Here is a 13,134-nt window from a genome sequence, read left to right as displayed (position 1 = left end):
ATATACGTGAGGAGACGTCTCTTAGAGAAAACATGGCCATTAATGAGCGCAGGGTTTTCTTTGTTGATCTGTTTCTTTGTCGTTTAATCTGTTTATTATTAGATTGTTGATATATATAATGTGTGTGTGCATATGATGCTGTGATACCATGCTGTTATAGATGATAATTCTATAGATCAGTATTTTATTTTCCCCATTTTTTTAGAAACTAAACAACGATTGTTGCAATAAGTCACTTCCCGACTGCGGAGCCGGCGTGATTAAATATCTGTATATGTTTGGTGTGATGTAGTAATATAACGTAAATATTGACCGGACTGCGCAAATGTGGTGGAAGACAGTCACCGCTAAAACACTTTCCGTGGTGCCTTTGTACTTTTTATGTCACTCCACGCAATTCAATTGGTCTTGGAAGATTTGTTTACCATATTTGGCAAGGTAGTGGCAGAACTCGGATGGGAATTGGACGGGAGCAGCCGTCATTCACAAATTTCAGCCTTACAGGATTTTACAAACAAAGCGTGGCCTCATGGGAAATGAAGTCCGCAAGACAACAATGTGGACACGAAACTTGCCCGTGTATGCCTGCTGGAAATCGAAAATGGCTAACGTAAACAATGATCTTGTTGTTTCGGAGTAATATATTAAACTACGCGTCTGTGTTTAATGTGTTGGTTTAGCGTAACTCCGTTTCGACGACGGCGAAACGAAAAAAATGGGATTACGTTAGCCTACAATTCCCACCTTCTTAACTGAACTCCGATTGGCTGCGTGGCGCTGTCAGTCAGGGGGCAGGCTCTTACCCCAGCGCTCCTACAGTAAATATTTGTGTTTGCTCAGCCGGCTGTAATGGTGGACGACTGAGAAAGGAAAGGGGAGAAACATAATCGGAAAAATTGAATCCCAGACCAAACACTACCGTCCGCGGCTCGGAAATACACTCCGGCGAACATGGATGAACTAAAACATCAAGTGATGATAAACCAGTTCGTCCTGACAGCTGGATGCGCCGCAGATCAGGCCAAACAGCTTCTGCAAGCGGCACACTGGCAGTTTGAGGTAAGAGGGTAACTACGCTAACGACATTGTTTATTATGTGTGCTTATGTGGCGACGGCTTCCGCGCTCGCGCTTCACGCTGCCCGTGTCGCATGATCACCATACACACACACACACACACACACTTTCACAGCCTCCGGTGTGTAAGCACAGCCAGCTTAATAAATTGACGCTTTGTAAATACACATTTGTTTTTGTTTGGTTTGTTTGGTTTTTCTCATCACACGGGTTTTTTATAAGGGTATATGTATATGATTATGTATATATCACAAAAACAATGGGGGAATATACTATAGTGGCTACTATCCCTTTATCTTTTACTCCAGATTAAACACAATAATCTCCTCGTGGCTCTCTGTTCCTGCTCGCTGTGGCATTATGCAATGGAGATGAGCAGTGCTCTGGACTCATTACTGATTACATGCATGCCAACAAACAGCCTTTTAAAACCCTACATTTACAACCTCTGTTTTTTTTTAATTGTTATTATTATTATATATGTATATAGTCTTCTTTGTACACCATCAACGAAGAGCATGGGTCTGAAATCGAAAACATTGATGTATAGAATGAAGCAAAACCGCGATGAAATTGTTATTATAATGTCCTACAAAACGTGTTCATTCGTGTCCTCTCTCTTTACAGACAGCCCTCAGTGCCTTTTTTCAAGAGACTAATATCCCATACGGTCATCATCATCAGATGGTAAGGACTAAATGCGGCTTATTCGTGTTACACGATTATATTTATTAAGTAGACCTAGTTTTTTTTGGTGAAAGTGTTGAAAATAGTGCGTGTTATCGTATCAAGGTGTCCATGTGTTGGGTCTACAGAGGAGAAAGAGGCATAGCGAGCTAACAATAACAATGTAGGCTGTGTGTGTGTGTGTGTGTGTGTGTGTGTGTGTGTGTGTGTCGGCCATGTTGCGGAGACACGGAGCTTCCAGAAATAAACACACTCAGCCACGCTCGGCTTTGCGCTGACGGAGAGGAGCTGAACACAGCCGCCTTTATATCTCTATACACCAACATTCAACAAACAATAACGAGGCAGGAGTTACAGCTATATGTGTTGCCAAATCAGTTAATGTTAATAGCCAAGCTGTTGAATGTGCTTGAGTAATCGGCAGTTTCGGTTTACATTTTAATAAGCATGAAAATCGCACCCTGTGCACTGTTTACGTTTACTGTAGAGGGTCATGTTTCCGGCCGTACATTCGTTTCCCGCATGTTGGTCGCTCTCTCTCTTACTCACACTCTCTCACACTCTCTCACACACTCTCACACACACACACACACACACACACAGACTAACACAGCTATTGTTTAGAGTCACTGTATCAGTCATCAGTATTCATCCCCTCTCTCTCTCACACACTCACACACACACACACACACACACACACACACACAAGGACCTGTTTTACATGCTAGTGCCTTTTGTAAGTGGCCGTTGCAGCGAACTGCTTCCGGTATTGCGTTTAACAGGAACTGGCCCTTTTCCCCTCTTTACTTAATTGCGAACAATGAAATTGTTGTTGAAGCTCTACACTTATTTTTCTAAATTGTATCACAACTGGTGTATCACAACAAACAAAACAAAGCTAGTAAAATATGTCTGTACAGAAAGCAGAACAAATTCTTGTGATTATGGTTTCCTGTGGTCACCAGGACAGTTTTCAGATACGCCGTGTACTTTAGTTCATTTTTAAGAGATAGCACTGTGTTATACAGTGTACGTGTTTACTAAACATCTCCACATGTGTAAAAGGATGGAGTGATTTTGATTAGTGGCAATAAGCGGATTTGTTAAGTCATTTTGTTGCACCAAAAAAAAAAAGAAGGAAAATTTGTATACCTCTCATGCTGATTGTCTTTGTGCTTAAGGAAGTGTAAGATGTCACGCACAACCCAGTCGAGCATGTGTTATGTTTGTGTTAGACCATTCCCCTCCAGCTTATGACCACTGGTTTAGCGATATTTCCCTAATCCACCTTGCTCCAGAATTTCCCCAGCCTGACACACTTATTCTGATCGACAGAACTGAGGCTTTCTGATGTCCCTTTGGCCTTAAGGACAAAAGACAGAATATGCAATACAGTAAATATTTGCTGTGTTCTTTGCCATGCATACTTTTGCACTGTATTTGTAAAAAAAAAAAAAAAAAGGTTGTTACTGTTGTGTGTTAAACAGAATGTAATAAATTCTTACTTTTATGCACCACTATGCATATCTTCTAGCATACTTTAAGCACTGGCGCATTGGAAATAACATATTTGCGGTGTTATGTATAAAATGTTGATTGTGTAACTAGATTCCCTTAACATGTTCTCGATTATCATACTGTCACCTCTAGGCCTGTTGAATAGTCAATCACATACAAATTGTTAGACAAAATGGCTGCTGGTGTTCATCTTAAAACACAGTTTTTCATGATCAGATAATGAGATCATTCATGTGTGCAAAGAAAAAACACACACAAACAGAGACCTACCCAAGCTTAATACCTCAGTCACTGCTTTTATTGTTATCCATGGGATAATCAGTCAACTATGCATTGTAGATTTATATTAATCGTGAACCAAAATGAAAATTTATGGCTGAAAGCAGAAATGAAATTTATTGTGCCCTGGACCAAAAACCAAAACTAAAAATCAGCGCTGTTCCTATTCCACAAACCAGAATTATTATTATTATTATTATTGTTGTTGTTGTTGAAATATGTTCAGTAATATTGAATTGAACCAATTGAAATACAATTAAACCTTAAATGATTGATATTTTGGAATTACAGTTGCATAGCAAAGGATGATCAGTACATACTGCAGACACAAACATGACATGCTCACTGTGGTCAAGTCACAACACACTCCCCCTCTCCCTCACACATACACTGCCTCAAACAGGAAGTAAGCCTGTGACCATAAAAAAAAAGCTTCCTTCGAGTTGAGCTTTAAATGATACGTTTTTTTAAGAAGTGGTCTGGAGACGTGTACTGAAAAAGCTTTCTTGATAAATGTAATGACTTCCTGACTGCTTAGTTCCATTATTAATAGTCCTTTAAAATGTGTACTTATGAGTGCACGAATTTGTTTTTGCTTTATTTTGCTCGTGTTTTAATGTAAGTTAACATTACACGTGTATTTCCTCTAGTAGTAATGTATCAGTTACATGTTATAGTAGTAAATAGTAATGATGTACAAATGTTAAATACATAGAAGCTTTTTTTTTTTTTTAAGAAATATGACCTTGCAGGCAGAAAAATAAAATAATGTTATCATTTTTAACTCGGAATGATGTTTCCAATAAAGTTTACCCCACGTCAGATTGCAGTAAAGCTAACAAAGATAATTGAGTTAATTAAAAAACAACCTGAAACCACAAACACTTGGGGTTAACAAACTCTGTTCCAAGCAAGCTGAGTCATAACATTGGGAGTGTCAAAAAAGGGTGTGATGGTTCTGGTAACTTTAACCATGCGGTTCATTTCTGGGTGTGACTAAGGAAGAGCTGTAGCTTTTAGGAGCAGCAGCCACAAACAGACAGGATAAGGTATGTCCAGCTGGAATACACAAAGCCCAAAGAATGACCTGGAGACAGGATCTGAAGTGGCAACGTAACCACAGATATGCTCATTTATTAATGAATGGGAGAGAGAGTAGACTCGACTCGTGGTCTTCTACAGGCTGGGAATTGGGGAAGTGGAACAGCTAGAGTGTAAGATGCATTAGTGTAAGATGATGTCATTATTACAGCTAGTAGTGGTGGGTGATATTGACAAGTATATTAGATCATAAAACTTTTCAGACATTTCAAAGTATTGTATATAATATAATGAGAGGACTGCTAAACTGCCAGCAAAGAGGGAGTGTTGCATAAAATAAAAAAAATAAATAAAAAATTAAATTATTCACAAAAACAAAAAGGGGAAATTATGAATGAATTAAAAAATTATGAATAAATTCTGTACAAAATGTTATTATATTTTAGTAGTAGTTTTTTCACAAGGTGTCTCAGGTTTTTATATATATATATATATATATATATATATATATATATATATATATATATACATATATTATATATATACATATATATTATATATATATACATACATATATACATACACACACGTATACATACATATATAAAATCAGAGACACATATCAAACTTCAGAATGGATCTTCAACTGTATCCAGAGCCTGTGCTCACTGGAGCCTTGATGAAACCTTGGCTCTTCTTGGCTGAGGAGTGAAACCTGCTGTAGTCTTCTGCAGTTTTAGCACGTCCACTTTGAGATGATGATATTTTTTTTTTTTTAATTCTGTGTAAACTATAGAGAGTAGAGTGGTTGGTGTGTGTATGTGTGTGTGTCTCCATATGTGCAAATCTCAGGAGATCAGCAGTTTGTGAAATAAAGACACCAGTCCATCTGGTACCATGATCAAAGTCTCTGATATCACACACCCCCATTCTGATGTTTGATGTGGAGAGTACCTGAAACCCTGGCCCTGTATCTGCAGGATTTCATGCATTGTGCAGGTGTTCCTAATATAGTGGATGGTGGAAGTTTCGTTCAAACAGAAAGTTTTGAATTTTTTGACAAATTGCATGATTGAAAGCTAAATCCATGTCCTTTGAAATGTATATGGTCTTATTATAGCCCATGCAGCATGTTGCAGGATTGTGTGCACGTTTCTAGTAACGCGGCTTCCTGGAACACGGGAGTTTGGTGGATGGTTCAGCTGGCTGAGTGTGTGAAGAGCAGATGTGTGAACACGTCCATACACACACATGCACACCCCACACGTCTGCCGCATGCTTGCGTGACCTCAAGCAGAGATTTCTTTTTATAGGCTGCTCACAATGGCATGTGTGTATTATTCTGTTAGACATAAAATCAGCCATTCCATCTCATTTCAGTCTGCTGTGCATGTGGCCCTTGCTCATGTCTGTTCTTTGCTTTAACCTTGGGGATTTTCCAACCTTCTTTTCCTGATCATTGCACAATGATGGCTTCTCATGGCTTGCTAATGCCCCAGTTAGCGTTTCCTAATAACATCATGTTCCTCCTTCAGACGTGAGCAGTGAATGATTATTCTTCCAGCCATGTATTTAGAAAAATAAACCAGTACACCGAGACAATAACTGCCTATTGTTTTGTTCTGAAATCCCTCTGTGGTGTGTCAACAGCCAGGTTAATAATCAAACGCTGCACCAAGAAATCATTTATCCACATGTATGCAAGCACATACACGCACACAAACCGATGTGGAACGGTTCCTTCCAGATTTTCTTTTTAAAGTACTGCTTTTCATGTGAGCAAGTGATCATTTTGCAGGCAGGAATAATGAATTAGCAGATCTGAGACATCCACTCGTCACTTCACTGCGCTATTCTGGTCTCTCTGCACTGTGTTCTTGTCGGCTTCTCACTGACTGACATACACACACACACACACACACACACACCGTTCCCTCTAACAGAACTGCGGCTCAGTGGCCTTCGATTGTGCTTTTGGACTTGAGTCTGTTGTCTTGTGATGGAATGCTGCAGTGCACCATCAATTATTCTATTACAAACCTCATCATTATATTAACTGCAAGGCTCCTGTGGTATTCACACTCTATACTCTACCTATCCCTCAGGCATTGAGAGAGAGAGAGAGAGAAACAGAGAAAAAGAGCAGCACCAACAGTGAACATAATCAGTGATTCAGCCGGCCATGCTTACACGGTGTCAATAACCCGAGCCCTCCTCTGAGTGGTGAAGGAATCTGAAAGCAGTCGGCTTGTTCTTTTGTTGTTATTAAGAGCGAACAATAACAGAGAGGGAGAGGAACATTTTCAAAAACATGTGTAAAAGCTATAAATCCTAGTAACCCTCCTTTATGGAGTCAAGTACTCATGTAGCGCTCGCTAGTGGAATTGTAAAGAGAAACGGGGATGAGTGTGCCGCTCGCTCTCAGACGCCTGTGGGATTCTCATCTCTGTGCAAGTGTGAACATGAGAGATTTCAGCGAAGGGAAGGTGAAAGCTCTGATCCCACACAGCTGCCTTTACTTGCCCGTGCTGAAATAGTTGAGAATTTTCTGCTTTTGGTTTGGAAGCGGTGTATCGCCTCCAGCTGTAAAACCCCATCCTCACTGACGTAATAATAATACAGCATTTGTTTACACATTCACCGTCCACTCAGACCCTTGTCCAGAAGAGCTCGTAGTCTAATGTTAAAACCACTCAGGGGTGTGTTTGGGTATGGATACCACGGTCTTCCACTGAGGTGGAGACGAGAGGAGATGGATTTTCGAAAAAGTTGGATTCATGTTTCCAAATGTGATTAATAAAGCAGAATGGGTTGTCTTAATTCAACCTCGTTTCTTGGCAAGGCATCTGTGCTCGCAACCAAAATATTTCCATAGCAACACAGCTGTGGGTTGCTGCATGTTTGTTATGTACACTGCACTTGTGAACACCAGTTTGTCGTGCTATTAGAATAATGGAGGTTCCACAGATGCTTGTGTTTTGCTTTAGAGGCTGTTTATATGTAGCTGTTGACCTTCACCTCTGTGCTGCAGCAGTAACTAAATACAGTATGTTACCATTTCAGCACTTCTCAAATGATGCCATCTTGTCCCGTGGGTAGTGTTTATAGCTTGACTCAGAATTTCATGATTTTTTTTTTTCCCCCAAATTTCATGAATTCCTGCCTCCCCAGCAAATTGACAGCGGTGATAGAGAGCGCAGATCATTCGAGACTTTTGACCGTTGATAAAGGGGCAGTTGTGGCCATTTCACGGCGATACTCTTTCAGATGGGTCGATAAGCAGCACGGACAAAGGGAATCGAGTTTGCTGACAGAACAGAGCAGAGTATCCTGGCTGTGAGCTCGGCAAACGTGGCCTCAGCAGTAAGATAATCTGGAGACGTTTCACATACCTATCCATGGCCTGCGGAAGGGGACACCAGGAAGTGTATGATGCACTGTCACAAACACCCTTAGCAGCGCAGGCACACGCAGAACCTTGAGCACAAAAGTGCTGCATCACACAACGTGTCTCTTTGGTTCCTTGTTCTGTTTTTGTCTGGAGAGAACATGAGGAGAGCAAATGGATTGTTTGTCTGCACATTGACACTGATAAACAGCGCAGCAGACGTTCACAGTGACCGGATGATAACGATGTTTTGAAGATAGTGATGTTCTGCAGCGTAACACACTCCCATGAGGGCTGTTGTGTACCTCTGTATGGGAGGGATCTGTGCTGAAAAAAGCGGTCTAGTACAAAGAGGACAATGGAGACATTGCGTGAGGTCACAGCAGGGCAGAAAAGTGTGTGTGTGTGTGTGTGTAGGGTGCAGAGTGTGCAGTGCCAGCACGGAGATCAGAAACAGGAAGTAGTACCGTTAACAAACAGAGGGAACTGTCGGAATGTCGGAATGCTCTTCAGGGACAGTGTAGCTTGGTGTTGCTGTGTACTCTCAGCTTATTAAATGCCACTTGTTCTTTGCCCCATAAGATGGAAATTTTTGTCCTGCTTGTGTAATATTAATTGGCCTCTAGTGTCTAATTCCTTGTGTGTTTGACCCTCCAGATGTGTACACCAGCAAACACGCCGGCGACTCCACCGAACTTCCCGGACGCTCTCACCATGTTCTCCCGCCTCAAGGCATCGGAAAGCTTCAGCAGCAGCAGCAGCCCCAGTATGGCGTCCATGGCCACCTCTCCCCCTCCACCCCCGGTCAGCTGGGGCATGACTCCACCCGTGGCCAGCCAGCAGGGATTATGGACTCAGGGCCCTCCTGGCACACAGGCCCACCCTCCCCCGGGCTGGCCGTCCACCGTCAACCAGCAAGCAGCCGCTGAACAGAAGGCCAGCGTGGCCATGGAGGCTGAGAGATGAGGAGCAGGACTGCACAGCCCCTCTCCCCACTCTCACTGGGGTGGTAGAAAAGGGGAGGAGTAAAGCGAAAGGTGGGGGTACGATTATAGAGAGGAGGGAGGGTGGGACAAGGGGCACTCGCTTTGTCCTCTCACCTTAAGAAGAGGTGAGAAGGAGAAAGTGATACAAGCAAGAATCCACCAAGCAACATGGACAATTAAGGGGAGGGGTGAAGTAGAGAACAGCCAATGCAAAGATAATAAGAAAAAAAAAATAGAGACGCACATTGTATTACTGAGAAGCAACTGAATTTTCCTAGGTTTTTTTTTTTCTTCTTCTTCTTCATTAAAAATAGATGAGTATGAATGGGACTATGATCGCCATGCCCAAGGATTATTTCTGGTATTTTCTGAAAGATGGACATATATGTACTCTAAGGCAGCAACTTTTGTCACGTTTTCTTTTCAAGCTTTCATCTGGTGTCCTTTTCTGTACTCGAAACATTACACAAGTTGACATTGCATGAGGAGTGGAGCTGTTATTGCATTTTTTTATTGAATAGTATTCATCACACGCGTTCATGTGTTCAGTGTGTGTGGTGCTCACACACAAGCAGCAGCAAGTCGATAGGACAGTTTCCTTTCTACCGTCAATACTGGGACTCTGGACTTTGCTTACCTCACTGGTCACCTGACTTTCCTCAGCCAATCAGGGAATCACACTAGTTGAATGAAAACGTTTTTTTAAAAAGCCGGATTTTACATAGGGTATCAGCCCTGCTTCTCTTCCTAATGCAGTAACGCAGTGATGTTCTCAAAAGGTGTTAGGCTTGCTAAAAAACATCTGGACTCTTTTTTGTCCCCTGCAATGACCAACAGCTCTTTTGAAATCATGGTTGAATATTTTATTGAAAGCTTTTTCAGGTGTTTGGAGTGGATCAGACTGTTTCTTAGCTGGGAAGGGGCTCAAACTTAAACTGATTAAAACTACATACAACCAGACTACTATGACATGTTTGTAAGCCGACTTGCCACTTTGCATGATGTCTTCATATATAAATATATATCATATTTTGTAGTTTCTTGCTTTTTTGGGGGAATTCTACATGATCTCCTTGTTTTTGCAAAATGATTTATTTTTTTGAGACTCTTCTCTCATTCCCTCCTCTGTTTTCATCAGAGAGGGGAGGGTGTAAAGAAGGGCATTGGACAAACGTCTCAGTTCAAGTTCAGGGTAGGACTCATCCACGTTTCTACAGTCTGTTTATTTAAAAAAGACAAAATGAGAATGCATTTTTTTAAAAATGTTGATTTGATTGTTTCTCTTAGAAGAAAAAAATGAAATAACCATCATGAACTTACTGTCAATAACCCATTTTAAAATTTGTGCTTGGGTTTATTTTCCGTTTCTTTTGTTTGTTTTTTCCACCAGTTTTCTAATCAGAATTGTCTTTTGGGATCACATGTTCCTAAGCGGATTTTCATGTACGTTTTCCCCTTTATGACTGTATTGATACCATTCCCACAATATTTGTGGACTACCTGATAATTAACTTATCATTGTTTGTGTTCCTAAATAAATATTGTATGTCACATGGTAGTGGGCTGTTATTTTCTCTTGAAAAATGTTTTGTGGAGCTCTTTGTGTTAATCTTTAGGCACATTCGAGTAACCTTTTGACTCTTGGCTCAAAGTATACACTATATTGCCAAAAGTATTCGCTCACCCATCCAAATAATCAGAATCAGGTGTTCCAATCACTTCCATGGCCACAGGTGTATAAAAACAAGCACCTAGGCATGCAGACTGTTTTTACAAACATTTGTGAAAGAATGGGTCGCTCTCAGGAGCTCAGTGAATTCCAGCGTGGAACTGTGATAGGATGCCACCTGTGCAACAAATCCAGTCGTGAAATTTCCTCGCTCCTAAATATTCCACAGTCAACTGTCAGCTGTATTATAAGAACGTGGAAGTGTTTGGGAACGACAGCAACTCAGCCACGAAGTGGTAGGCCACGTAAACTGACGGAGCGGGGTCAGCGGATGCTGAGGCACATAGTGCGAAGAGGTCGCCAACTTTCTGCAGAGTCAATCGCTACAGACCTCCAAACTTCATGTGGCCTTCAGATTAGCTCAAGAACAGTGCGCAGAGAGCTTCATGGAATGGGTTTCCATGGCCGAGCAGCTGCATCCGAGCCATACATCACCAAGTGCAATGCAAAGCGTCGGATGCAGTGGTGTAAAGCACGCCGCCACTGGACTCTAGAGCAGTGGAGACGCGTTCTCTGGAGTGACGAATCGCGCTTCTCCATCTGGCAATCTGATGGACGAGTCTGGGTTTGGCGGTTGCCAGGAGAACGGTACTTGTCTGACTGCATTGTGCCAAGTGTAAAGTTTGGTGGAGGGGGGATTATGGTGTGGGGTTGTTTTTCAGGAGCTGGGCTTGGCCCCTTAGTTCCAGTGAAAGGAACTCTGAATGCTTCAGCATACCAAGACATTTTGGACAATTCCATGCTCCCAACTTTGTGGGAACAGTTTGGAGCTGGCCCCTTCCTCTTCCAACATGACTGTGCACCAGTGCACAAAGCAAGGTCCATAAAGACATGGATGACAGAGTCTGGTGTGGAGGAAATTGACTGGCCTGCACAGAGTCCTGACCTCAACCCGATAGAACACCATTGGGATGAATTAGAGTGGAGACTGAGAGCCAGGCCTTCTCGTCCAACATCAGTGTGTGACCTCACAAATGCGCTTCTGGAAGAATGGTCAAAAATTCCCATAAATACACTCCTAAACCTTGTGGACAGCCTTCCCAGAAGAGTTGAAGCTGTTACAGCTGCAAAGGGTGGACCGACATCATATTGAACCCTATGGATTAGGAATGGGATGTCACTTAAGTTCAAATGCGAGTCAAGGCAGGTGAGCGAATACTTTTAGCAATATAGTGTAGTTACAGGGTAGAGAACTGCAAGATTATGAATGTTCAATCGAGTCATGCAAAAAGGGTCAAAAACCTTTCAGTTCTATGTACTGAGCACCACTGCTTTCTGAATGCATACATGTCTTGTCATATACGTTCTGCTCAAATCTGCCTGCACCTTAATGCTTTAGGTCAACAAGAGGAGCCGTTATACCCCGGTGCTTATAAGTGAAGTTTTCACAGCCCTGCATCCCTTCAAATGAGAGTTAAATATGAGCAAACATAAAATACAGATGTTTCCACAGAAAGCAACACACAGACGCCTCACACTGGGCGATCTGAGCTGGTCAGTGCAGGGGTCAGTGAGTTCTCACCCTGGGTGTCCTTACTTCACTTTTTCACCACACACCAACAGAGAGAGAGAGAGAGAGAGAGTCTTTGATTTACTGAGCCGCTGCATGCCTCTGTCCACACCTCTACAGTCTGAGCTGAGTGTACTGTGTGTTGCTGTGTTTGTTTTCTTAGGGCATGACTTGGAACCCGGGATGGTGCCAAGTTGATAAGTGTGGCTCCACCAGGCTGCATGAACAGGCATGTCTATGCCAGCTGAACCCTGGCCTGGGCATTCACCGGAAACACGTTTCTGCAAGACACACATTCATACACGTCAGAACTTCCCTGTAACATACACTATATGACCAAAAGTATGTGGACATCTGACCATGATCATCTTAGACATCCTGCTCAAAACTATGGGCATTAATATGGAGTCGATCCCTTCCTTTGCAGCTAGAACAGGCTCCACTCAGGACAAAAGGCTTTTGGAGTGTGTCTATGGAAATTTGTGCTCATTCAGTCAAAAGACCATACATTAAGTCAAGCGCTGGTGTTGGATGAAAAGACCTGGCTCAAGGATAAGGTTTAGGTCAGGACTCTGTTCAGGCCATTGGAGTTCCAGCACACCGAACTTTCCAAATCATTTCTTTGTGGATTAATCATTTCTTTAAGGAGCACAGTTATGCTGGAATTAGACTTACCCAAACTGGTGCCACAGTGTTGGAAGCATACGATTGTGTAAAATGAAATGTTTTTGTATGCTGTAGCATTAACCTTCACTGAAACTAAATGGTCAAGTCCAAACCCTGGAAAAACAGCCCCAGATCATTATCCCTTCTTCACAAATCTTCAGTGTTGGCACAGTGTTTTTCTGTAGTTCTCCTGGCATCCAGCTTCATCCATCAGACTGCCAGATTCATGATTGTCAGTGATTCATCACTCTAAA

At 42.1% G+C, this 13,134-nt stretch overlaps 1 protein-coding gene across 1 annotated transcript; it reads left to right on the top strand.

Moving 5' to 3' along the window:
- The first annotated feature begins 623 nt into the window (after nucleotides 1-623).
- ubald1a (UBA-like domain containing 1a) lies at nucleotides 624-10,526 on the top strand. Its single transcript, XM_058405431.1, has 3 exons — nucleotides 624-1,059; nucleotides 1,704-1,763; nucleotides 8,647-10,526. Exons 1-3 carry the CDS (start codon nucleotides 952-954, stop codon nucleotides 8,953-8,955), a joined length of 477 nt encoding a protein of 158 aa, XP_058261414.1. The 5' UTR covers nucleotides 624-951; the 3' UTR covers nucleotides 8,956-10,526.
- Nucleotides 10,527-13,134: the final 2,608 nt, after the last annotated feature.

This window comes from Hemibagrus wyckioides, linkage group LG13 (assembly GCF_019097595.1).
Source record: "Hemibagrus wyckioides isolate EC202008001 linkage group LG13, SWU_Hwy_1.0, whole genome shotgun sequence".
NCBI classification, from domain to species: domain Eukaryota; kingdom Metazoa; phylum Chordata; class Actinopteri; order Siluriformes; family Bagridae; genus Hemibagrus; species Hemibagrus wyckioides.
This window is presented reverse-complemented; position numbering and strand designations above follow the sequence as displayed.

Excerpts from the sequence above, each read along its gene's own strand:
- ubald1a (XM_058405431.1), top strand. The coding sequence starts at position 952 with ATGGATGAACTAAAACATCAAGTGATGATAAACCAGTTCGTCCTGACA. Across the intron at positions 1,060-1,703 it reads CGGCACACTGGCAGTTTGAG|ACAGCCCTCAGTGCCTTTTT; the intron begins GTAAGAGGGTAA and ends CTCTCTTTACAG. Across the intron at positions 1,764-8,646 it reads ACGGTCATCATCATCAGATG|ATGTGTACACCAGCAAACAC; the intron begins GTAAGGACTAAA and ends TTGACCCTCCAG.